Here is a 26,932-nt window from a genome sequence, read left to right as displayed (position 1 = left end):
CATCTGAATTAAAAGAGAGTAGAGCAACAGGAAACTTGAGGTACTTGACACATTTTCTGTCACATACGCCTCTAAACACATCCAGAACTCTGTAAAACAAATCATTTTTCCTCAGTACAACACCACCCCCTGCACCTGCGTCCTTGTTAAAGCAGTGTGGCTGTGTGTGGCCTGGGTTTCAAGTGCAGTTGAGGGGTGTTAGTGAACCGGAGCTGATGGGGTAACAACATTAGTCAGCTCCAGACCCTGACCCAGTCAGTCTCAGACCTACTGAATCAGCACTTGTCAGCAAGACTGCACTCATATGCTCCCTCCTCAAATTTTGGCCTTTTAACCTCTGTGAAATTATATCTTGTACCACGGGAGTGACTTCTACAATGTTGTTGCATAAGACGTTCATTTCTCCATGAGAGCTTCCCAAATGTCTTTCAATCTCCTGATATGGTTTTGTGGTAAAAGGATGTCAGGAGAAAGCTTATTACAGGAAATCTTTGATTTTATCCGAGTTGTGCTGCCATTAAACTTTAAAGTCCTTGGGGAGTAGCCCAGATAAGTGACCTAGTCGCTTGCTGATCGCCTCTGAAAGGAAGACCTGCCTTTAAGCTGAATGAGCAGGTGAAATTCATAGAGACATAGCAAACAAGTCAGACAAACGAAAGAAAATCAACATGCTGCTTCTGTACTCTGTTTTTATGTCTCAAGGCACATTCTGATCACTTTTGAGCTAAAAGTCCAGGTTCTGGCACTGACTCTGACTTCCTTTGTGGCCTTATCAGCTGCTAGTATTAGTGCGTACTCATGTAGCACAAGCACCGTTTAAGTCCTTCATGCCATGTCAGATAAAGAAGAGGCCCATCAATTATGTCTGGCTTAGTGGTCCACAATGAGATTAGTGCAACCTTTGGCTACCAGAGGTCAGGAGGTTGGGGATGAAAATAGTTTGACTTACTTTTTTGGCATGGAGACATCAGCAAGAGAGAGAGAGGGAAGGTTGGGCTCGAATTTAAAGCCAGAGCATGCTGCTACTTGACCTTGTCATACGAGTGTAGGATTTGGGTGCTGAAGTTGGTCCCATGATTGTCTTAAGGTTTCAACTTTTGTTCTATATGTTTCACAACGTGCATGTGGAATTAGTGGGATTTAAATTAAGTTTCCACAAAAATTAAAATCCAATACTTAGTGTAGATTTGAGCTGTAGGTGTTCAGGTTGTTTGCTCCTCCAGTCACCTACAGAAGTATTGTTTGGATACTACTTCAATCTACTTATAAAGTTCAAGTTGGATAATAAAACGATGGCTGCTTTTTTTTTTTTTTTTAAACTTGGTTCATTCCATATAGACTATCTTTGGTTTGAGTTTAGTCTTAAGTTCACAGAAGGTTGACGCTTTTTCACATGACCCGAATCTCAGTTTCCCTTATGCATTCCTCTCCCCAAGAATCCGAGTAAGGGAACGGTTGTCCAGGGATGAAACTGCCCAGAGGCCCCCTGACTGGAGTCCAGACAGGCACCAAGCTAACAGACACCGTACTCATGGCAGCACTGCTCAGTATACACCACAACATTCAGAACCCATCAAACAAAGGACTGTTCCCCAGCCTCAGCCCAGCCCAGGCCACCATCCTGCCCATGGGCAAGCAGTCTACCCTCCCTCCACCTCTGACTACCAACACTCAGGCCCAGCCGTGGACTCTCAGCCCTATTTGGCCATGACTGCCCCAACTGCCAAACCTTCTGAACCTCCTGAGGTACAACCACGAAGGAGAGTGAGTGCCGACCAAATCTATGCTGCCCATAGGGAGGCAAGAGTGGAGGCCAGGCAGGCTCTAAAGGAAGAGGCTCATACAGAAGGCCTGCTAAAGAGCAGGAAAGCTGTGTTGCCCTCAGAGATTCGCCGGAGAGAAAAAAGCGTAGATGACATTCATAGGGGCAGACATGAAGACATGGACTGGCAAAGCAACAGCCCAGAACGAAGGAGGACGAGTCGAAGTGAGGAAGACTGGGATCAGGAGAGACCAAGGGAAAGAGGGAGGGAAAGAAATGTTGAAAGGATCAGAGAAAGGGGTCAAGAGCATCTCTCCAGCCATGAAAGCCAAGAGGAGAGGATATTTAGATCTGTGCAACCTTCTCAAGCCTCTGTACGCCAGCAGCCAAGGCAACATCAATCCTCAGAGCCCCTGCACCATCAAGAGCCCCAGATTCAGTTGCAAGAGCCCCCAGCACAACAACAGTATGAACCTAGAAGGAGACAACATGCTGCTCAGATTCAACAGCAAGATCCTCAAAGGCAGCATCAGTACGAGCACTCGAGACAGCCGCAGGAGAGTCAGAGACAACAGCAGTCTCAAAGACAGCAGGAGTATGAGCTGCAAAGACAAGGGCATCAAAGTCAGCAGCAAGAGTCCCAGAAAAAACAACAACAGCTCCAACTAGATGAAGAGTCTGAGGTTCAGAGGCAGCAGCAGGCTGAATCTGGGCACCAGAGGTTTGACTCAGCCATCTACCTCCAGAAGGGCTCCTCTTTGCCTCAGGCCAAACACAGAAGCCTGGAGATGAGCGGAGGGCCCAAACCCAAGATACGAACCCGCTCCATGTCAGATATCGGTGTGAGCCAGCACTCTGCCGTGTATCGTATGGAGAGGGCAGCGGCCAGCAGAGACGCATCCAGGACTGTCCTTCCGCCAGGGATGGCTAACGGGGAGATGGGAACCCTGGACACAAGGGTGTCAGTAGCACAGCTGCGACACTCTTATCTGGAGAATGCCAACCGGAAGCCTGAGTTGTAGGTCTACTGGCATGGGCTCTGTGTTGCATCGCTAAATAACTTTCTAACAATGCATTAGTAAGCTGCTACGAATAAATAATCCAGTTATGATACAAGAAAGTAATAATGTTCTATGTAATTCTGTGGCATGAAATGTGTCGAGGTGGATTGTTCAATGTAGCGTCTGAACTTATTTGTTTGTACAAATTAGCATCGGTTCTTGCAAGTTACACTCTGCTGCTGCATGTTGTAATTGCTCCTCACGGTTGGGTGGCAGTTAGGTTGTGCTCAGCCTTGTGTTTTTTTTGTTTTTTTTTAATCTGAGTGCAGTTCCTGGTAAAATGTTAAACTACTATAACAACTTTAAAATCAACCATTTTTAACATTATTTTTTACCTTTCCCTATTTGTTGTCTTCGTCAATCTTTCCAAACCAATCACCGAAAAAGTGAGACTACTAAAGTAGATCTCTCAGCTATGGAGGTAGATCCAGTTAGCAGCAGCGACCGGGACAGGGGTGCTCGGAGGCCTCGGCGCTACATCACTCCAGGAGACAGTCGCATGTCGGAGAGGTTTAGGACCCAGCCCATCACCTCTGCAGAGCGTTTGGAGTCTGATAGGTACAGGAGCGGCTCTCTAGCAATCTGCAGGAGCTCTGCAGAATTATTTTATTAATAAAGAGCAATACATTGAATGGGGTGGCAGAGCATGGTTCTACGCTGGTTTTCAGATCGTGATGATATCCAGTGGTTCCTCATAGTCAATAATGTGGGCTACATGTTAATGCTCGATTTGTATTCTTTTCTGCAGGTCCCGTCTCAGCCCATCACAGCTACAGGATCCTGAGGGTAAGAAGGGTCTGTTGCATACGTGTACAATATACATGAATCACAAAAAAAGAGAAAATTCATGGATGTCATCCTGAAGTTTAAATACATAGCTGGCATGTAACATAATTCTGTCTTGTCATCAGCAGATGAGGAAAAACTGGACGATAGAGCCAAGATGAGTGTGGCAGCGAAGAGATCTCTCTTCAGGGTATATATACTGCTTTCTGCACAAGTCAGGCATTCACAACGTATGATCAGTGGTTTACACTTTAAATGCCAAGTCCTTTAAAATCATAACGTTCAGATTTACAGCAGGACAATGATGTTTGAGTAGTTTCAGGTGCCATATTTTGTACATCTCAAGTAAACTGGGAGGTAATCGTGATGTTTTCTCGACATTTTGTTCCAGGAACTGGAAAGGACATCAGACGGAGGCGTTCCCAAACCACGTTCAAGAAATGCTGCTGTAGAAAGACGTCTTAGAAGAGTTCAGGACCGTGCACACACACAACCCGTCACCAACCGGGAGGTGGTCAACGCTTCAAGGTAGTTCTTGGATTTGGCTTTTATAGCTGTATTTAGATGAGTACAATTTAAAGATATCTGCCCTTTTTTATTTCCCCCTTATCCCCATTTTGTTTTTATTCTACTTCCTGCTCTTGTCTGTAATTTTATGTTCTTCCTTTCTTTTCCCTCTTGTCTATTCTTTGTCATACCTTCAGACATGCTGTCATCTTGACTTGCTATCATCTCCTTTCTCTTCTTTTTCAGTTTTTGACAGTTTTTCTTTGCTGAGCACTGTCTACTTCACCTTTTCCCTTCTGTACCTCCTTTTCTCTACTTTTAAGTGATCCTGCCACATCGTCACAATCTGTGGGAGTCCTCATTACTAGCCCCACAGTAGCCAGCACCAGTGTGACTAGCATCAGGTGGGCTGGGCTGATTTGTCATGCGTGTATGTGTTGCTAATTTAATAGCTAAAATACACCATACTTGCTCTTTGTACCCCTGCAGGATGCACATTGATCAGCTAAAACAATAAACCACTGACAAGTAAAGTGAATACTATTGATTGTCTCATTACAAGGGCTCCTGTCAACGTGTGAGACATAATAGGCAGCTGGGGAACAGTCAGTTTCTGAAGTCGATGTGTTGGATGGAAAAATGGGAAAATGTAAGGTTCTGAGGGACTTTTCCAGTGGCAAAATTCTGATTTCTCCAAAACTGGTTAAGAGATCTCCAAAATGCCAGGTGTTGTGGGGTGTTCATGGTATCCAGTGGTCAGTAGCTACCAAAAGCGGCCCAGTGAAATACAACCAGTGAACATGAGACAAGGTCATAGGTGCCCAAGGCTTGTTGAAGTGCGACTGGCATGACGACTGGTCTCTGTGGTCTGAGCCCACTGAAGAGCTGCTGCAGCACAAATTGCTACAAACCCTAATGGTGGTTATGATAGAAAGGTGTCAGAACACACAGCGCTTTACATTTTGCTGCATAGCTGCAGATTAGTCAGAGTGTTCATGTTGAGCCCTGTCCACCACCAAATAGGCATGTGAGCACCAGAACTGGACAATGGGCCTGATGAATCACGTTTTCTTTTACGTCATGTGGCTATTTACCTGTGTGGGGAAGAGATGGCAGCAGGACGCACTATGGAAAGAAGGAGGCATTGTAGAGGCATTGTGATGCTCTGGGCAGGTTGGAAACTTTAGGTCCTGGCATTTATGTAGACCCACCTATACATTGCTGCAGACCACGTATTTCATAGCAGAAGTATTCTTTGATGGGAGGAATCTCTTTTAGCAGAATAGTGTGCAATGAAATTGTTTTAAGATGTAAAGATCCAAGATATTGACTTCAAATTCCTAAGATTTCAATTTGATTGAGCATCTGTGGGCTCCACAGGGGCCCCACCCCACAATTTACAGGTCTTAAAGCATCTGCTGCTACTGTCTTGGTGCCTGATACCACAGGACACCTTCACAGGTCTGAGTCCAGGCCTTGATCAGTCAGAGCTGTTTTAGCAGTACATGGGTGGAATGTGGTTTTAATGTTGTAGCTGATCAGTGTATGTAGTTGTTTTATACTTTAACCCATAGAATGTGCATGAAAAACACTCCAGATTCAATTATTTTTATTTTTTTTTTTAGATCTCAAGCAATGTATTAACTTCCATGGATGTTAAAAATATCAGGGATGGTGTGTAGTGTACTTTTAATGACTGAATTTAGTCCACTTGGAGAATCCAAGTCCTTTTCTTGTGTGCGGCAATCTTTAATCTCAACTATTAAACTTGTGTTACAGCTATAAATTATGAAAAGAAAAAATCTGCATTGTGTACACACTCGGATTATGGCTTCACACTAAGACACATCTACATTGTTTTTTTTTTAAGCATAGAAACCAATAAAATGTAGTGCCACAGCCAGTTTATGATGAGTGGTACGCCTGTCTCCCTCTTATGAATTTAATTTGTCGTGTTGTTTGTGGTGAACAAACCTCCATCTCCCTCTCCTGGTTGCAGTGCTGATGTGCTCCTGCAGATCACCTTTCCTTGTTATTTCTGCCCCTTCGTGTGCTGCGCCTTAGCTGTGTGCACCTTATAGGGCAAGGAAGCTGGTGTTTACACAATTACTCATTCAGTAATCTTCATGTTTGGTCTAGAAGCATGTTTCTCACATGCAGGTCATAAATATCAGTAAAGAAATAGATTACATATCTTCAGTAAAGGTCAGAGGTTGAGCCAGTTAAAGCCCTCTGCATGTCTGAGTTCACGTGTCGTGCAGTTTGTTTTCCAGCCAAGGTTGAACTCGGCTCACGGCTGGGAGATCGCCATAACCCCTGCAAACATCCAAGTGCATTATATGATTATCTGGCATATGTGCGCTGATCTGCTTATGTCTCTGTTGCTGTGCCTGTAATCTGACACAGTTGCCACAGCTATTTACCTATAGGGTATTAGCATGCATGTTCATTTCTGTACTATTTAGTGGATGATTACTTCGCTTCTACTATCTTAAGACATCTTGATAAGTGAAAAATTGAGTTTTGTTTGAATAGGTTACAGTTAATATAGTACAACTTTGAAAAAAAAACAAGTTTCTACCTTCATAATGCAGGGACATGACAGTAAACCCTGTTCTAATGCCCATGTGTAAAATGTCCCTGTCCAGTCATTGTCATGCTTGTCATGATAAAACTGAAAATTATGGTGGGGATTGTTTAGAAAAAGCCCTAAATGCAGACACCAAAGGCGAGTATTAAAAAAAACTATAGGTGAACCTAATCAAAACAAACAAGCACAGAAAGAAACTAAAAATAATTCAAAAGCATAGAGAGCTGGCAAAGAATTACCGAAGATCCAAAAATGTATCAAAAGGAAGAGAACAAGCTCGGCTAGAAGTGAAGCTTCTAAATGTGTAAACCAGAAACAGGAAAGCAACGTGAGGAAAACTGAGCAGGTAATGGGCAGGTGAAGAAAAGGGAAGAAAACAAGTATTCTGGAAAACAAAACAGACCAAACGGGCAAAAACAGAATGAAAGATAAGACTATTTATACACAAAACCACAGACCTTGACAAAAAACGACTCAGTCTAGCATATAACTTTTCAGTTTATATCAATTCAAATATTAACTCTAATTGCTCACTTCCCCAGCATTCAGGCCTCCTCTCAGCCAGACTCAGCAGTCCAGGATCAGGAGAAGGAAGCCCAGGATCACCAGAGACCAGCTCAAGCCTCAAGCTCTGGGGCTGAGTTTGACAGCCTGGGCCTTGTCTCGGATGAGCCCGACCTGTCCACGCTCAGTTTGTCTGAGAAGATGGCCTTATTCAACCGTCTCGCCCACACTACGGGTAAAACAGCCGAGGGGGCTCGAGGTGACACCCGCCAGCGCCGAGCCAACACCCGTTTTCAGACTCAACCAATCACCCAGGGAGAAGTGGAGCAGGTACAGTGGATTTACCTCATGTAATGTTTCTATGGAAGAAAAGTGTGGCACTTTGTTAACAATTGCATAGAAATAAATGCCGAACAAAACTAAGAAAATGCTCAGATAAGTTAGAGTTTATGATAAAGACAGACTAGGAGATGTTCACAGGTCATAGCATCACAACAGATGATGTTCTTTCCCTGCTTTTGCAGCCTGAACACGCTTACTGACCTTAGTAGCATCCATACTAACGGTCCACACAAAATCATGAACACAAAAAAGATTTGAAGAGTGCAAATCACAGGAATTATATGCAGATGAAATGTTAGAACTGCAGATATCAGTGTAAATTATAGTAGCATAACAATACTGAGGAGTGAGTTGCAGAATATGTGTCTCGTTCCTAAGTGAGCCTTTTCAAACAGGGTAATTCAAAGTGACAGATGTGCAGAAGGTAGTCTAAAATAATTGAATCTGACAATGTAGCATGCAGAGTTACTTGATTGCAAGGTCTACTTAAAGAACCTTGCAGCTACACACAATTCACTTCCAGGTCACTTACACCCATTGCAGTGAGTATTTTGTAGCGCACTAATTTCCCTTGGTGCTTTGTGGATGGACGACATGGATCTCTGTTCAGCTGGATGATTCGTACAGATCACAGGGTTTGTTTTGCTTGATTTAAAAAAAAAATAAAGTTGCCGCTAGATGTCAAAAATGGTCGACAGTTCACATATGGGAGGCAAGAAACCGATTTTGGCTCGAAGGAATATATTTTTATCCTTTTGCACTATTTAGTTGCCTGAAGATGGAATTGTTTTGGATCTATACCATCAAAACTTCACCTGATGTGTAACCGCCTTGCAAAGAGATATTGTCCTCTATGCAGGAATTACACCTGTTTTCATTTTATTTTATGTTACTTCAGAAGTGAGGTACAAACATGTTTCTCCTCTCGGTGTCAAATGCTTCACAATAGGTTGACTTCATCTCTGCCATGTTCTGAGCCAATAATTGTTGTTCACACAGGAAGCTGAGCCGTCAGCAACTTCTGCAGTGTGTAACGGTGACTTAGAGGCCAATCAGGGAGAACATGTAAGACCCAGGCTGCCTAAATGGAGCTTATGCATCGATTGATCCCACTATTGAATGATCCGATCGGTCCTGCTAGTGACTGGTGTTTGTGTCATGATATGGTAGCAGCTTTTGTTGTTGTATTGTTCAGCTTAATATTCATTTATGGATACTCTTGTGCTAGTTGTATGCTTTGTATTGCAGCATGTAAAGAAAGGCTCAGGGTGCCTTGTTTGTTATCTGTGCCTCATTTTCATCGTTAGCTGCTTCTGTGACATGCTTGTTTGTCGCACAACAAGCATGGGATACTTGAACGCAAGCAAATAGTGCTCGTTAGTTTATACAGGCCTGCTTCCAGCCTGAATAAACTAGCAAGAAAGAAGTTTATCTGGGGAATGAGTATGTGGATGGAACTGGCCTTGATATTGAATGTGTGCAGAATTGTGTGAGGGTCAATAACCAGACCTTGAATTGCAAGCAAAATCAATTTGTGGTAGCCTGGTGTGGAGTTTGAGCATCTTGAAGATGGCTGCAAACTGCAAAAAAAAAAAAAAAAAAAAAAGCATAAACCAACTATACTGGAGCAGGTGGCAGGAGAGAAGGGCCACATAGACAATGCACTAATATTGATTATAGTAGTGATACCACTTTAAACCTCTGAACCCCAAAAACTAGCTGGCATGTTTGAAACGCATTTTATCGTTTGAAAAAATGATCAAAATCACAGTAATTATTAGAGCCAGAAAGTGTCAAATTTGTAGACTTTTTAACTTTTGGTCATTGAAGTAATCATTTGTCTTTGACTTCTGGTTCTGTCTGGAAAATAAACCACATCTAAGCTTAAATTAGACACGCTCAATAGATTCTGTAAAAACAAAAACAAACCAAAAAAAATCTGCACTTCTTGGTGCAACCTAGAAGCTCTAATTGATTTTACCTGCAATTAACAGTCACGTGACAAAAATTCAGAGACATACTTGGGTAATAAAATAAATGCGACATGGCTCAAAAGCGGTATACTGAGTTGTCAGAAAGTTGTTGGATGATATATTAAGCTTGGTGAAATATCTTCCAGGAGTTATGTGAAGAGCAGTGTGAAGAACACATTTAAAAATTCACCAGAAACATAACATTTACACCAAAGAGATTGTGGAAAAAAATAAAAAATGTAGGGGCTTCTTTACTGGGATGAACTGCAGGCTGTGCACAGAGTAGGCGACAAGTATGGAAGCAAATGTAAGGCGTAAAATATCTATAGAGTGGAGTGTCTTATTTGTTTTTCAATGTTGGTAACACCTGGGGGCACTTGGGAAAAAAATACACATGATGTCAGTTTTATACATTTTTGTAAAACAAAAAACTGAAGATGTTCAGCTTTTTTTTTTTTCAGTTTATATGACATCATAACTTTGTTATACTGCACAAAAGACATTTTTGAGCTCTCTCTACTTCTAGCCATGGTTGTGCTGTGTCCATAAAAGCGCAAAACTTTATCTTGCAGTGAAAAATGAGATGAAAGTGAGTAAAAATGTGTCAGGAGAACAAAATGCTCAGAAACTGCTTGGGATTCAGAGGGTTAATGTTGTGTTTTTCTGGCCTTTAAATCTGTTTTGCATGTAAGTAATACAATTTCTTAACTAATTTGATCTTTTCATTTCAGTTAAATGAATAATAGTTGACTCGGTGTGCTTTACCAACATAACAACATTACTGATTTCTTTCTCTGTCTTGGCGATCACATCACTGCTTAATCGTTTTCGTTGAAACAGATGTCAAATTCTATTTTTATATTTTCAATACAGCGTTGTTTATGATGGGATTTTAAATACTGTCTAGCTCTAGTTCAGCACATCCACTTAATGAAGCTAATGGAAATGTCTTTTATTTGTTTTTAGCACCCAGACATCACTGCTGTGTCTTAAATGAACAGACATTTCAATGAATTATTCAATTGAAACGTTAAGCTGGTTAGCGAGCAAGTATAAACACTAAATAGAGGAAGTTATTAAATCATATCCAGGTAAGATGGATCCCAGTGTGATTAACACATTTCTAAATGGCTGAGTTTTGATATTTAGATGTGGCTTCCGGAGCAAATTACTCCATTTTTTGTGGCTTTGTCTGCTGCTGTTCTTCCTCATCAATCTATCCTACCTCTTACCCTCTTTGTCCTCCCTATTTATTCTGTCTTTCATCCATCCATTAAACGTCACATACCTTCTATAACACCCACGCATTCCTGAATTAATCTCTGACTTCCCTCCCTCGGGTTATATTTAATCCATCCCTGCAGCCCTTCTGTTGTCATTCTGTCCCTCCCAACTTTCTGACATGACTCCTGCTGTTCTTGCAGCTGAAAAATGGAGGCGAGATCAAACTGGAGCCCCTGTCAGCCTCCCTGGTTCGATCGGTGGCAGCCGTCACCTCCCAGGCCTCCGTTACCACAGTAACCATGGCGCCAAGCAGCAGCGGAGGCGGCGACGATGGTGATGGTCTCCGTCTAGGGAAGTCCACCGCCGCCCCCTACATCCCTGCCCAACAACAGGCTTCCAGTGGCGCAGGCTTCCACCAGGAGAGGGCGCTGAGGTATTTCTCCATGACCCAGAGCGGGGACCCAGGCCACCCCGAGCCCGAGCCCAACTCCTCCCCTCTCCTCATTGAGAGCCGAGAGAGAGCGGGGGCCCCTCCTGCTCCCACCTCCTCCGGCGGTCACAGGCAGCAGGGGGAGGTGGCGGCGGCGGCGGCGGCGGCGGCGGCGGCAGAGGAGGAGGTTAGGGGGAGACAGCAGGGAGGAGCCAGAGAAGACAGCCAAGGCGGCAGCATTAAGGGGAAGCCACACTCGGACAACAGGCAGCAGCATCCCCAGCCTCAGCACTCCGCCGAGCCTTCGTCGTGGAGGGGCGAGTCTGAGCCGCTGCCCAGCTGGAGAGACTCCCAGGAGAGCCGGGAGAGAGCAGAGGGAGGTGGGAGAGGAAGAGGGAGCTACCTGAGAGAGGCTGCAGCAGCTCACGGCGCCTCCACACAGGAGCAGGAGAGGAGCAGCGGCTGGAGCCAGGCTGGCATCACAGGTAGGAGGCTTCTCTGGTGACTTCAAGAGGGAGAAAGGAGTGGAGGGGAAAGATTGATAAAGAGATAGAGAGATGAATGGAGGAAAAGAATTTGAATGAAAAGGGAAAAGCAAAGAAGTGACAAAAAGACAGAAAAAGAAATGTCTTGGGAAGGGGCTGTTCTCATTACCCTCATTGTCTTATGCAGCATGCTCCCACGCATGATTGCTTTCTGCCGGCTGCACACACACACTTGTCCCAGCTGGGGGTATTTGATTTGGCTGATACAGAAAGCGAGAGAGAGAGAGAGAGAGACTGTGAGTGTCAAGGGGAGAGAGAGAGGCGTCTGAGGCTGCATCTAATTAGCATATTTTTCCATGAATTTACCTCGTGGCTCCCTTTGTCTAGAAAGAGGAAGCCCTTTCCTGACATGCTGTTTGTCAGCCAAACAGACAGCAAAGGTTTTTTAGATGGAGCCGCGTGTGTGTGTTCACTGTCGTGGCCTACAAAAGGGGCTGTGGTCCCTTTGCAGCACATTACGCCTGTGGCTGAGCTGTGCACATACTACAGAGAAATGGGCCTGACCTGTTTTTATGTGCTAATGCAGAGTGTGTCCAGGGGTGGTCTTTTCCCATGCATGCACAAAAACAGTAACGGAGAGATGAAAGCACTCAGAAAAGAGTGTGCAGGACAATTGTCCGGCACTTAAATGAAGCAGGTAGAAGACAGGAAGGACACAAAGGAAGCCTTGTCTGCAGGCTATATTTCTATTTAGTTCTGCATGGGTAAATCTTCACTAAAGTACAGCCCATTATACGATCTTATCATGGGGCTAGAAGGACTTTCACTGACTTGTTCCAATTCTCGAGGGACTTAACACTACATGCCTGACAGCAGTTACCCTGACCTTAACAAAAGACAAGTAGCAGTCTTCCTAATGGGGACCAGACAGTGTATTTAACACAGATACACCTGCTGCAGCCCACTCAGCAGGCTGTTTTTTTTTTTTTGTTGATACTAATCACTCTTCTTCCCCACAAAACCTTCTGCTTATGTGCATGTGCATGCATATGTTTCAGGGATGACTAGTGATTACACAGGGGGATTTATGGTAATCTAATATGGGTGTGTGTACATTGACTGATGCATGTTTTAACCTCAGGACATCCATACTTTATAATCAAGGGCATAATCGGTCTGTAGTTGTCAGCAGGTTAGCAGACAAGATATGAAATGGATGTATTTTAATCAGTATCTACAAAAGCTGTCTCTGTCAAAAAGTGTTTCAGAATTGTTTTTTTTGGGGGGTTGGTACATGTAACAGATTTAACTACTGTATGTTTTCAGGAAACCTAATTTAGAAATGATCTATGAATTAAAATGGACGTTGTGAAAAAAAATTGCTACCTATGTTTGTAAAATTGAAAACATCCCTGAATGCACTATCAGGGTAATTAGCATTTCTTCAACACCCATTATTTTTAACTTTTAAAACTGAATGACGTACACGTTTAAAACTTGACATCAGCAGAAGCTCTCAGTATAGAAATTTCAACTGAAAAGGGACTGAATTAGTTAGAATAACTCCAAACACATGAATGCTCAAAACTCTTAAAACTTTTGCAAAATCAACAGAAAACTATGACGAGCCATTTTAGTTTTTATTAGCTAAATTAGATATGTCTAGCAGATATCCGGAAATCAATTCTTCCTGGTCAAAAATAACATTTCCGGCATCTACAGTCTTCTTCTTATGACACATAACACTCACATGTATGAGGTTCTTATTACAGATATTTAGCTGCATGTATAGTATTAATTACAGCTTTTGATATCTGCAGCTGAATTATATAGTTTTAAATTTCGTTCACAATAACTCCATTGTCTGTTTTTAGATATCTTAAATCAAGCTTGAATTAGTCAGAAATTCAATGATGTCTCAAACTGGAATTGTGACTCCCTACAATGTTATTACAGATATCTCAAATTAGAGTTTTTGACTCAGTGAAATGATGTTGCAGATATCTGGTTAAGCCAGAAGTTACAACAAGTGGGAGGCGAAGGCGGCTTGCTTTTTCTAACCACCATGTCAGAGCATCCTGAAGCTAAAGTTCTGGTAAATTTTGACCACGAGTCTCTGAAGAGTGAAGCTCTCGTTCTTGACAAACTCCTCGCTGATGAGCTCTTCCTGTTTCACAGCATTTTCTGACACCACAGTCGTCACCATTACTGCAGCTTACACTGTTTCAATACTTTTCTGGCAATATATCCAATGGGAAGCCTCACATGAGCACGACAAATTCAGACTAGTCATAATGACATTTGAGGCATCTGTAACTGTTATTTTGATGATTCAAAACTAGATAAAGATATTTCTGTCATCTTTAACCAGTCAGAATGAGGTTACTGATACCCGAAATAACAATTCTGACTGGTCATGGTGTAGTTGTCTGATATCTGCAATTTTAATTCAAAAAAGTCGGTCCCTGTTAAAACTAAATTTGCTTGGTATGCTATCCATTGAATCCTTGTGGCATATTAAGCAGTATAGTCAGCAATAATGTTGCTTTCATCAAGGACAGTTTCCTCTTTATTGAAAACAATGGAACGATTTGAGAATATTGAGTTGCATAAGAACACCAAACTGTGTTGTGGGTTCCATATGTGATCATATATAGCTCATTTTGATGGGGAAAAGTTAACGCCAGACGTTGTAAATTACTTGATTGTGATACACTTTGACTTTCAGACTTGCCGGATCATCCAGCGCCACTGAGGCCACTCATCGCTAAAGTATCGTCCAGGACAGTGTCCCACGTTTCAAGCAGCCAGCAGCAGCAGCAGCAGCAAACTGTCAGCCAGCCTCCTCAGACTCTTCCTAAACCCTTGACGCAGCAACAGCCTCCTCCAACCCAACCCAAACCTCCGTCATACATCCAGCCCCAGCCCTACTCCCAGCCCCCACCGACGTATCCCAAACCTTTCACCCACTCCCCACAGACCCAACCCAAACCTCAGGGATTCATCCAGTCTCTCCCTAAGCCTTACCCCCAGACAGGCCCCCAGCCTCAACCCAAACCCCTGGTGCCTCCACAGACACCCCCAAAACCTCAGTCCTTCCCCCAGGCGCTGGTCAAGTCTCAGTCCCTGCCGCTGGACCACAGCGAGGACTTCAGCAAGCACAGTGTCCATTCTGGAGATCTGCTGTCCCCAACGGAGTCCGGAGACCAACTGTCTGACGGCATGTCCACCAAACAGATGTCCATCAAGGAGAGGTGAGTCTCAGCTAAAGCACTCATTTATATAACTTCTTAAATTTTCCCATTATTTTTGTCCATATTTGGTTAATTTGGCACTGTTACGGTGTAACAGTGCAGGCAGAGGGAAATGATGGGATGACAAGTTTGCTATTTGAAGCTGAAGTTAACCTTCTGAACCCCAACTAGTTTCTGGGTGTTTCTTTGCTCCTGTTGCAGTTTTCCTCACTTTGGGCTCATTTGTCACTGGAGTGTAAAGTCCTGCACCTCTGCTGATACAGTATGACAATGGCAAGAAGTAGTAAGAACTCAAAAAGTTATTCTCTGCAATATGACACAGTTATTGTGATAAAAATCATTAAAAAATATTGATTTCTTTGATTCGTTATTGTGCAAGATTGGAAGAAACCTAGAATAAACATGTACATTTTTCCAAGTGGGGGATTTACCAATTCTGGGGGAAAACCAGTGACTCTACATACTATTTTACTACTTCCAATTTGAATTTGTTTCCAGACTTTTCTCCTATCTGCTTTGTGTAGACATAGCCTGCAATTCAGCCAAAGAGCACCAGAATTTTTGTCACATGACGCTTGGTCAAAGCTGAATTAGTCGTGCTAAGAGCAGAATCTTTTAGTTTTTTACAGAATCCGATTAGTGCAGATTGTTTATTTTTGGCAAAATTGTGAACAAGACATGTAGAATTAAGTGGCATTATAGTAATAACCTGATTTTAAGATTTAATTTGGTTATTTTTTGCAACAATGCAAAACTGCATCATACATGATCAGTTAAAGCACCATCAAAATGCTGGGACCAACCAAAGTCCAACCATTCTTTCTGGTTTCACAGTGATTTTTAAAAGATGACATCTATCCATTCATTATCTATACACTGCTTAATCCTCTCTAGGGTAGGCAGGGGACACCCTGGACAGGTCACCAGTCTATCACAGGGCTACACTTAGAGACAGACAACCAAGCACACTCACATTCACACCTACGGACAATTTACAATCACCAATTAACCTCAACATGTTTTTGGACTGTGTGGGAGGAAGCCGGAGAACCCGGAGAGAACCCACGCTGCACGGGGAGAACCTGCAAACTCCACATAGAAAGATCCTGGGTGTCTTCACCGGGACGCGAACGGACGGCTAACTACCGAGCCACCTTGCAGCCCAAAAGATGACATGCCTTTCAAATTTGTCGGTAGATTTTAAGGTTCAGAAGGTTGACACTATTGGCAAAGGTTGTGTAGCTTGAAGTTAGTAAAACCAACAAGGTGATAGTAGTCAGTTGCAGAAATTACAGAAATCCACAGTACAAAATGTTCCTATCCAACAAAAAAGGGCAGATCAGATCATGTCATTCTCACACTATAGTCCACTCTGTCTCTGTTGTCTTGAATGTGCTGCGTTTTATCTACTATGATTATAATTATCAGTGTGAGTCTCTCAGTTTAGTTTATTTTCAAATAAAAGCAAAATTACAACCACACATCTAAAAATGATCAGCAAAACAAAATGAAAAATAGGAATAATGCTTCATCTTAAATACAGACCTTTGAAAATGTCTTCCTGACAACATAACGCCGAGCAAAGATGGACTACTCAACCTGAATGTCATTCACAGTATTCAGGGTCCAGTCTCAGCGTCGCCCTTTACAAGCTAAAAACTGAGAAGTCAGCAAAGACACACTGACAGTAACAGCTGCTGCCAAAAAACACTAATCTTTACAAAACGTTTAAAAGGATTAAAATGACCTTTTCAGTCAAGAGTAAAATCTCCACAGCTAATTTCACCAATGTTAAGAGAAAAACATCTAAAAAAAAATAATGGCTGGAAAGAAAAGTATCCATTTAATCCTAAACCTGCAAAGAGGCTGCCAACAACACTAATTTAACACTATTTCAAAGTTACAAAAAGGTTAAATAAGATAAGATTACGAACAGCTCGTTTTTCCAATAGTACGAAAACATTCATTTATTTCCTAAATCTGTAAAGATGCAGGTGTTGCTAAAGCTGGATTTGATTTACAATATTCAGGGCTTAGTCTGAACTCGACCCATAACAAGGTCAAAACTGAGATGTCAGCAAAGATCTGACACCTGACGTACATTTTTTATTTTTTTTTTGCTGGCTGAGTCAAAAGCGTCTGTCTAATAAATTGGCAGCGTTTGACAGAATCAGGCAGAAGTCACCGTCTATCCTTTCTCGCGGTATATAGGTTTGTTTAACTCTTTCGAGGTGGGAGAGATTCATTTTTAGCATCGAGAGAGCTGCATGGACTGCTGCTATCCTCTGAGACGTACAGATTCCTCCCGATGCCCTCATTTCTGCCCTGTCCACGCTCAAACGGCTGAGACGATGACATACTTTCTTTTCCCCCTCAGCCATCACTTATCACAATCGTCTCGCTGTCTTCAGAGGCCTTTTATTAGACGCACGTTTGCTGGCCGAGGAGCAGAAATCGCTGAACTGATTTTTCACCCTTGAAATAATGGAAATGTTAATACACTAAAAAAAAAAAAAGTCTTCATCATTTCAACAGTTTTGTCTCCATTTATTTTTACATTTTCTGATCGCGCATCACAGCAACTGTCACCAATGAGTCTAAAATAAGCTCCTGGAGTGAAAAAAACAACAACACAAGCTTCAAAGATCTAAAGCTTCGTCCTTGAAGCAGGCACCACTTGAATCAGTTTCAGTGATCGGGGTTTGAATAGGACAAAAAAAGGCTTGGCTCAATGTTTTAGTTGTACTTCACAGTCATGAAATAATGTGATAAAACTGTGTTTGGTTGTTAGAAACACCGCAGCAATGTGGCATCTGGAATGAAAAACATGAATATAGTGGAGATTTGGAATTATTTATCATGTTTATCAGCTGTTGAAATGATTTTTTTTGTCTTTTGCCAGAGTGGCACTGCTTAAGAAGAGTGGCGAGGAGGACTGGAGGAACAGGATTAACAAGAAGCAGGAGGTGGTTAAAGTGGCGTCCACTGAGCAGCAGGCTCAGCTATGGGAGACGGAGCAGACCTCCGAGAAGAAGGTTAGTCCTCATTTAAAGCAATAAATGGCTCACATTAGTCACTTTTATAATAACTACACAGATCAGAACCATTATTTTCTTTCACATCTGTGGCAAACAAAGAAGGCATTCGTGGCAATATAATGTTTTTTACATGTAAAATTTGTGTTGTTACTTTGGTTTTGTCCTTGATGATCAACTTGAGCTTCACAAGTCTGCTATTTTATATCCCGTCTTACAAATTTTACTTAAAATACTTCATTTGAAGTGACATGTGTTTGCATGAGTATTAAAGGTGAAGTCTACGATTCTGGGAGGTTGTTGATCTTTATCTAGTCTGAATATTCTGACATGAAAGGGTGACCATTTAAAGGATAAGCCTGAATTATTGGCCCCCACAGTGATTAAAACTGGCTGCTCTGCTCTGCTGAAGGGGGAATTTTCCCTGCATGGTTTGGGTCCACTTCTCCTCATAGAAGGAAGGGTCACTGCTAGTCAATACGAAGCTGTTCTGAGGATTTAACTTTATCCCATGATGACACATTTTTATCCGGATGGGAGTCGTCTCTTACGGACCGACAGGGCCACAGAGGTCACTGAATGGATTGATGAGAATGAATCAGATGCTCTGGCCATCACAGTCATAAGATCTCAACCCAATTGAACACCTATGAGAGATTTTGTTAGGAAATTCCCCTTTCTTAACATCATGAGGAAATACCTTTTGGAAAAATGGTGTTCTATTGATATAGGAATGTTTCAGAGATGTAGAGAAACAATGCCAGGGAGCACAAGGAGACCGAACACTTTGTTAGTTTTGTCCATCAATATGTCATCTTTAGTTGGCATAAGATAAGACAACTTCAGCTAACATAAAAAGATAGGACTTATTGTAGTATATAAATTGCAGGTTTGACCATCTTTCTCGCTCTTACTTCGCCACATTCTCCATCCATCAAGCATGCAAAGTGCTCACTGGAATCGTTCGAGAGCCTCTTTGCTTTTCTAATTTACAGGGCCAGGACTGTGAATGAACATCAGATTTTTTTCAGACACACAAAGATCATACAGCGACAATATTTGCTAAATTTGGCTAAAAGTGTATCAAATTTAAAATCCCTGACTTGTCCTATAACTCTTTGTTCTTAAAAACAAAACAAAATGGGTTCTGCTGTGTTCGCTCTTATTTAATCATTATTTTTTCCACTTAAGATGCCTGATTTTCTTCAAATCACATTCACAAACTAAGCCTAGCTGTGCCTGACTTGCTGTTTCTCATACTTTCAGGTCATATCAACTGGGTTGTTGTCAGAGTGTAAAGACTCTGCAGTACCACCTGTCTGCCCCCCAAAAAATATTTCGGTTCCTAAACAAAGCAATACGTCCTTATGAATATGGCTCGTAGATCATTCTCCTCATTGATTAAGCTTCCTAGTGTTTTGATTATTTTTTTAGATATTCTGTATAAGTACCTAGTTTGTGTTGCAGTGGAAGCTGCTGTAAAACTACAGCTTTCTGAAACCTCTGCAGTCCTGCTGGTGAGTCACGATCAATGTGAATAATGACCAAATCAGTGGAGATAAAAATCAATCCAAGGTCGAAGATAAAACTGAATTTCTCCTCGCGTTTTGATGTTCATGTTGCACTGTTCACATGCACACAGCCATGTTGTGATCTTGGCGTGCATCTCTGAATAAAAATGTTGATTTTCCTCAAACATATTGCACTTGTGGGTGTTATAGTTGAACAGCGAAAACACCAGTCCCACATTTCACTCCCTGTCCTTCATCGTTACCGTGCCAGCTCCTGTCCCCCGCTTTCGTTTAGTTAAGTGCTTCTTTCATTTCATTCCCTTTGGTCCATCTGTTGTTTGAGCCCAGTGGTCCAGATCAGTGCAGCATCCAGCCCCTCATAGGCTGTAAACACAAAATCATCTGTTTGCAGAATTAGCAGTCTGGTGCACTGGGAATAAATTCTCCTCTTTTATGAGATCCGATTCGAGGAAGCTTCAGGCGAAATTTCACTTAAACCCCGAGAGATAATAACTTTGAAAGCTGATTTGACAGTGAGAAATATTTCAAGAATCTCTTATGTGTATTTATATGCATCTCTGCTGGATTAAACGGCAGCTTGAGATAGATTCATAAGCTCAAAGGATCTAATTTAAGGATTTAGGACTGAGGCACTTTAAAGGAGTTCTTTTTTTGCAGCTCATCTACTTCACATTAGTATTCTGAGGGGTGAAACTGCCTGCTTAAACCCTGGATGGTAATCCTCCAGGCAGTCTCACCCCTAAATCCATTAGCAACAATGGCCGTCACCCCCTTCCCTCCCTCTCTCTGACCGAGTACTTCCCCTGTGTTTAACCCCTCAGGAGGAAGGGGTGGTCGCTCAGGACTACTCCACTGTGTCTGTGTCTGAGCAGCTGTGGGTAAGACCCGCTGGCAGCCTTCGACCAATCAGCTTTGCGTGGGACCTACTTTGTCCAATCACAGTTTTGTTTGGATGGCTGTTTGTTGCTTCTTCTGAATCTGCTGGTGTCTGGATGCTCTTCATTTTCAGCCTTTAACGCTAAATTTCACTTCTTGGTTGGAATGCTCACAACTCAGAAAAACTACTCGTAGTGTTAAATGAAGGGTTGTGAATCAATTTTGTGATGTTTTAAAGAGTCACAAGCCCAAAAGGTTGGTAGAAGTCACTTTAGATGTAGATATTTTAAGACTAACTATTGCTTAATGCACCTGTGAGCTTTAAGCTGTGTTGTTTGTACTGCAAGGAGGCTTTCTATGTCAAGTACCAATCAGAAAATGGCTTTCACACTTTGCTGCTCTGTTACTAACAGTAAAAACTGACTTATTTGATGGTCTTTACTACCACTATGTGCATTTTTTAAATATTTAAATCAGCAATGAAATTTACAATTGCAAGGTCGTATTAGTTTCTTAAAGATAACAAATAGATATTTACATTGTGCATGTGTGTTTCAAAAACCGATTTACATTAGTGTCGTTTACAGAGCATTTAGATTAGTTTAACTGCAGTCACATTGCATTCCCAGCTTTTTGGCCTTGGGTTTCTCTTCTTTTGCGTCCATCCCTTGTCTCCCTTCATCTGCGTGTTCATTGTTTTTCCTTCCATTTCTTCTTCTTCCTGTCCCTTCCTCTCTTTCACCTTTCCATCCACTTCTACATCCTCAGGAACCCGTCTTCTCCTCCACCTTTTCTCCCACTATCTCCCTCGGCCAAAAGTGTCAGTATATTGAGCATCATAGTCAGGTAAGGACATGCACCGAGCACGCTCCAATGGGCAGCATGTACTGGAGTTGTATCTTTCTTGCTTGGTTTGCAGCTACCCGTGTGAAGGACGCTTTGATTTACAGCACGAGTACATTTCAGTGTGCAGCCGTCGCTTCCTCTGAGGACTAGAGCCGATGATATAGCCATGCACTTAGCATGCTTGAATGCATCCAATCTTTTCACATCTCCTTGGTTTGATACTGTTACAACATGAATAATTGCTCTTGAGGGAGTAAAGCGGTGACATCGAGTTACAGCAAAGCTGTGTGAGAGCTGATGTAGTTCTTAGTAGATGTAGGGGTGTATAGAAGCTTTTGATTTGGCTCCTTGGACTTGGTTTATGTTTCTATGTTATAAAAAGTCCAACATGACTGAAATTAAAGCTGGCAGCTAGCCTCACTGTGCAGAATGTTGGTTTGCATGCAAGATTTGGCACTTCAGCCCACTAATCTTTCATAATATGATTTTCATTGTGTCTGTGCAGAAGGCGGGAGAGGAAATCGAGGCCCAGATGACCATTGAGGAGAGGAAACAGATGATTTCAACTCGCGAGGATGCCTGGAAGACGAAGGGCAAAGGAGCAGCCAATGACTCCACCCAATACACAGTGGCTGCACGAATGGTCAAGAAAGGTCCGTGCACAAGCCTAATGCTACTTGGAAAGACGTTCATACAAAAATCTACACATGATGAAATCAGAAAGTATGGCTACAGCAGGGGGCTGTAGTTCCCGAACACACATTTCAGTTTCAATCAAAAACTTTACCTGTTTCCTTCTAAGTAGCTGCTCGACAAAAAAGCCAGACATATCTTTACATCTTCCTCACCTTCACAGCCGCTACGACCCTGTTCTTACCAGGAATAAACATGCATCCTGCCTGATCACAAGTGGAAGTGGAAGCTCGAAGTACCTCAGTTCACACTTAGCATTAGAATAAGTGTTCGCAAAGGCCAAGTGCGTTGTCGGAAATTTAAAGACGACAAAGAATTGACTGTTTCTGTTTTTGTTACATGTGATATGATGTTCACTTTAATATGATGTTACTGGTGCACAAAGAAGTTTGTACCTCCACTAACGCAGAAAACATCAGTTTAGTAGGTAGTCCTTTAATACGGCTCAGGACACATTCGCGTACACATATCTAAAAGAATGTGACCATATGCATCCCACACCACCTCACCATCATTCACACTTGCACTTAGAGCTGTTCAACTGTGATCGGTTCACTAAATACAAGTGTTAATGCAGAGAAACAGAGGTTTAGGTCACATTGCATGATTATCAGATCAAAAGTCAGGCGGTTTCCTCACACCGCTAACGTGTAAAACTAACAGATGTTCTGTACATGACGAAGTGATGTAGAGCGATCTGTTCTGATTTTGGTTGTACTTTGAGGAAAGAGTTGTAAGGTGATTCCATTTATCCGTTCCTTAAGAGATGAAATTGCAATTTAAAGCTATCATATGTACTAGATCAGGTTTTGAGTTGATGTAGGTTTTATGTGTCTTAGTAGTTGTGGATATATATTAATGTATTTCTGATATTACAGTATAGCAAATATATTAATGGAGGACTCTCGGTAGAGGATCGACTGTTAATGGGAATGTAAATGTAACAAAAAGATAATAGCTGCATTATAGCACAACATTTAAGCAAAAGCTGATTTTCTCTTTAGAAATTTCAAAATGTTTTAACATAATGCATATTATCAAACATAAATACTCATTGCAGTCCAGACGGGAGTTTATGTATCCTCAGCGAGAGATATTTCTGTCTCTGTGTCCACAGGTCTGGCAGCCTCCTCCTCAGTTATCAGTCCCATCCTGTCACCGGTCTCCACCAAACTCAAGAGCAACACGCCTGCCGTCAACAAACCACAAGAGGGTGAGACAGATTGGCAAGTGCCATGTCAGCATTGCCACCTCAGCCAAAGAAATCCCTGTTAGAGTTGGTTTTAAAATCTAGCTCACAGCTGAATTGTTGGAATCTGATGGATTTAAAGATGCATTTACTGTTGCTCTGTAAACAGAAGGTCAGTCATACGAATTGGCAATCAAGTCAGAAGTGCTGTCACTCTTACACTTATTAGCTGCAAAATAAAATATAAAAATAACAGCGACTCAGCAACAAATCATTTAATAACCTCAATACCTGACAGAACACAAACAGTCGCTGGACCAAATTGTGTTTTTGATTCGGTTAGTTTAAAATCATTTAATTTTAAAATGTCCTGATTGATTTTGACGTGTAATTATTCTTTCATCTCCAGAAATTGAGGCCAGGCCAGACATGGAATCAGATAAGAAACTGGACAAGCTGGAGAGCTTCTTGGGACGTCTGAATAGCAAAGGTACAAACTTCTACACTGACTGCAAGCTCCATTAGGAGACATGGTTGATATTAAGTGGGATAGCATGGATATTAGTGCCAGTCCCAATAAAATCCACACCCAACTCTGCAGCATTTTGCAGCCTGCATGCTTTGTCATCTTAACCTGCGGTAATCTTCAAAAAATCTGTAAAATTAAAGGTTTTATTTATTGTGAAGAGTTAAATGAGCATGCAGGAGCCCTTTTTTCACATCTAAAGCACATATTTAAAAGACTTTAAAGATGTTCTCATCATGCTGGAGACCATTTTGTGTATATTTTTTCTAATTGTACTGAAGCCTAATTTTATCTCTGTTTTGTAACTTCTTATTCAGTGGCAGGTTTGCAGGAAACCACCATAACAGTGACTGAGAAGGCAGTGAAGGAAGTGATGAAGCTGGATGATGAAATCTTCTCCAAGTTCTACAGACGTGTTGCAGAATTTCCACGTATGCCCACCAGGATCGAGATCAGTGAAGACTTTGACACCATCTTCGGTTCTCAGGGTCCCAAGTAAGGAAATACTAAAAGCTTTGTATTATTGCAGCAGGCAACAGTGAGCCTCTTGATCCCTATTTCTGTACTTTTCATCATGCTCATACGCCTGTTTTCCTTCCTTCCCAGGCTGACTTCAGCCATGGTGCAGCACAAGCGGTCAGTTCGTCCATCCAGGAATGTTCAGTCATCCAAAAACCCTCTGAAGATGCTGGCAGCCAGAGAGGATATCAGACACGAGTACACAGAGCAGAGGCTGAATGTGGCCCAGGTGGAGAGCAAAAGGATGAAGGCTGAAAAGGGTGAGTTTATGGATCTGTGTGTTTAGGAACACCTCCTGTCCCTGTCATGTTGTCTGTAGTCAAAAAACCCAACTGGAAACACTCAAAACATTTGTAGCCTCTTTGTTTACTGCGTAAACAGTACAAATTAGCATGCCGCCTCATCTGACCCACTTTTGTAGCAGTGTTTCCTGTAGGGATCTTGTTATTTTAAAGTTTAATGAAGCATTTATGCTATTTTCCTCCCGCCCTGTAGGTCTGTGTTTTTATAAAGTGGTGTAATCTTTCTAATTCCAGTAAATAAAACTTCTGAGTACTCCGAGGCTGCTCTGGCAGGTCTGGCCAGTAAAGAAAACTTCAGCAGCGTGAGTCTGCGCAGTGTCAACATCTCAGAGCAGATGTCCAACAACAGCGCCGTGCCGTACAAGAACCTCATGCTGATGCAGATCAAAGGTGAAAACTCGTTTCCTGAGATATACTGCGTGGTTGATTTCACCTGCCCGACATCTTCTGAAGCCATTTCCTGCCACTTTCTTTAGTTTCAAAGTTTAACATCTAATTAAACCCTGGAATCACACCAACCAGAATCTATTTATAATTAAACTGCATTAATTTAATATTTTCTTTAGCGACAGGTGCATAGAGCTATACAATATAAAGAAATAGCTCTATATTTAGGGACTGTTTCCTGACTAGGAGCAGTTGCCAGGCAACCAGTGGCGATTTAAAGAAATTACTGCTTCCAGCCAAGAAATAGTCTGACCCATAACTGTCCAAAAAAGCTGCAATTTGATGTTTTTACACTTCAGCTTTATGTATGGATTAAACAAAAAGGATTAACTTGGTGGGGTTTTGTTACCTTCAGGCCAACTGTCTCCTCTTGTTTCCAGTTATTGTATTAAGATCAACTGAGCTAATCTATCAGTTAAATGTGAGATATTTGGATCTTTTAATTTATTCCACAAATAAGCACGTCTCCCAGAAAATATTAATTTAAGAAGGTATGAATCAGGCAGAAGATAGATTGCAGATTATTAAAGGTCATTTTACTTCTTGCAGGTCGTCGCCATGTCCAGACCAGATTAGTGGAGCCAAGAGCGTCCTCTCTGAACAGCGGAGACTGTTTCCTGCTGGTCACTCCAGAGCACTGCTTTGTGTGGATTGGCGAGTTTTCAAACGTCATTGAGAAAGCTAAGGTGAGTATTATCACTCTATCTGGTGTGTTCGACGCTGCTGCTGCTGCTGCTGCTGCTGCTGCTGCTGCTGCTGCAATATTATTGTTCGAACAAAGATGATTCATTGATGATTCTCATTTTCATTCTCTGCACACACGGGCACATATACCCATCTGTGCTCCTCATCAGACACATGCTTTCCGCCTCTTCCATTTCCCCAACGGAGGTCTGTCTAGACACTTTCTAATAAACATTTGTTTTTCTACTCCGCCTCCTTGTTCGCCGCTATATACTCATTTTTATTATGATTTTATGCACAGAAAGCTCAGTATCAGTCAGCTTTACAGTAACTTAGTTTTGTCTTCAGTGTGTGACTCAATAGTTAAGATGCACCTTCTCACCAAATTAGCTTTAGAGGTAATTTCACTGTTCCTGAAAAATGACAAAAAGTCTAATCTTCTTGTTGTTTATATAAACCTCACTATGAGAATATGACAAGCTGAGCTCTTGATACTACTGCCACCATTAAAGCTGACAAATAGTTTTTTGTTTCTTGTCTGTAGGCAATAGATTTGGCCACCTTCATCCAGACAAAGAAGGACATGGGCTGCAGGGCAAACGAGGTGCAGACCATCGAGGAAGGAGTGAACCCACAGGGTCCAGACACCCAGCAGTTCTGGACAGTCCTGGGTGGACAGATGGCTTACCAACGTAAGACTGCACATCTGAAAACCCGTTTTCAACAGTGCAGACACTGACTGTGTTTTCTCTCAGTGGTTTCATACCACTCATGTTGACATATAGCTCATTATGTTATATTATTGTGTCTAACTGTAATGTAGCAACGGGTCCACCCGAGGAGGATGAGCAGTTTGAGAATGCCATCGTGGAAACCAACTGCATCTTCAGGCTGCTGGATGATAAACTGGTTCCTGATGATGACGAGTGGGGGAAGGTCCCTCGCAGCTCCCTGCTGGCATCCAAGGAGGTGAATTTGACTTTTTAATCCCTTTTAAACCCTTCTCCATTCATCTAAAGGCATCTGAACGTTTAAATGAGCACCATGGTCACTTGTCTTTGGACCGAGCAACATTTACATATCATTTCTAACATGGCACAAGTCTGAGCTGCATGCTGTTGCATTAGCGGATTGATGAGCCACATGGTTTTGGTTAAGCAGGCCACTAGTTCAAGTATAGCTCAGTGAGACTGAAATCTAGATGTTGTCTTGGGGTTATCAGGAAAAGGACCCAAGTGCAGACACAAGACAGACAGGCTGTGGTAGTATATATATATAAAAAAGGAGAATTTCCTTTAAAGAAGGACATGGTAAGCTGGTGGGGAAAGCAGGTGACAGACAGGCAGGGGAGCCGGGAGACAAAAC

The 26,932-nt window shown here is 42.1% G+C and overlaps 1 protein-coding gene across 8 annotated transcripts in view; it reads left to right on the top strand.

Moving 5' to 3' along the window:
* Positions 1 to 26,932, top strand: part of svilb (supervillin b) — a 48,199-nt gene that overhangs the window by 10,027 nt on the left and 11,240 nt on the right. For 3 of the 8 annotated variants that reach the window (XM_008299614.1, XM_008299617.1, XM_008299612.1), the window contains 22 exons: positions 1,437 to 2,780; positions 3,211 to 3,381; positions 3,572 to 3,609; positions 3,735 to 3,799; positions 4,001 to 4,137; positions 4,440 to 4,520; positions 7,249 to 7,540; positions 8,552 to 8,617; positions 10,950 to 11,664; positions 14,393 to 14,918; positions 17,821 to 17,953; positions 20,307 to 20,363; positions 21,130 to 21,207; positions 21,713 to 21,860; positions 23,018 to 23,113; positions 23,499 to 23,579; positions 23,933 to 24,110; positions 24,222 to 24,394; positions 24,671 to 24,826; positions 25,433 to 25,569; positions 26,112 to 26,259; positions 26,391 to 26,536. In XM_008299614.1, coding sequence (XP_008297836.1) covers positions 1,437 to 2,780; positions 3,211 to 3,381; positions 3,572 to 3,609; positions 3,735 to 3,799; positions 4,001 to 4,137; positions 4,440 to 4,520; positions 7,249 to 7,540; positions 8,552 to 8,617; positions 10,950 to 11,664; positions 14,393 to 14,918; positions 17,821 to 17,953; positions 20,307 to 20,363; positions 21,130 to 21,207; positions 21,713 to 21,860; positions 23,018 to 23,113; positions 23,499 to 23,579; positions 23,933 to 24,110; positions 24,222 to 24,394; positions 24,671 to 24,826; positions 25,433 to 25,569; positions 26,112 to 26,259; positions 26,391 to 26,536 — 4,966 coding nt within the window. The remainder of the gene's footprint in view (positions 1 to 1,436; positions 2,781 to 3,210; positions 3,382 to 3,571; positions 3,610 to 3,734; positions 3,800 to 4,000; positions 4,138 to 4,439; positions 4,521 to 7,248; positions 7,541 to 8,551; positions 8,618 to 10,949; positions 11,665 to 14,392; positions 14,919 to 17,820; positions 17,954 to 20,306; positions 20,364 to 21,129; positions 21,208 to 21,712; positions 21,861 to 23,017; positions 23,114 to 23,498; positions 23,580 to 23,932; positions 24,111 to 24,221; positions 24,395 to 24,670; positions 24,827 to 25,432; positions 25,570 to 26,111; positions 26,260 to 26,390; positions 26,537 to 26,932) is intronic. The other 5 variants (XM_008299618.1, XM_008299613.1, XM_008299619.1 and 2 more) reach the window with 3 other exon arrangements.

The sequence above is a fragment of the Stegastes partitus genome, unplaced genomic scaffold, assembly GCF_000690725.1.
Source record: "Stegastes partitus isolate 25-593 unplaced genomic scaffold, Stegastes_partitus-1.0.2 Scaffold1438, whole genome shotgun sequence".
NCBI lineage: Eukaryota > Metazoa > Chordata > Actinopteri > Pomacentridae > Stegastes > Stegastes partitus.
This window is presented reverse-complemented; position numbering and strand designations above follow the sequence as displayed.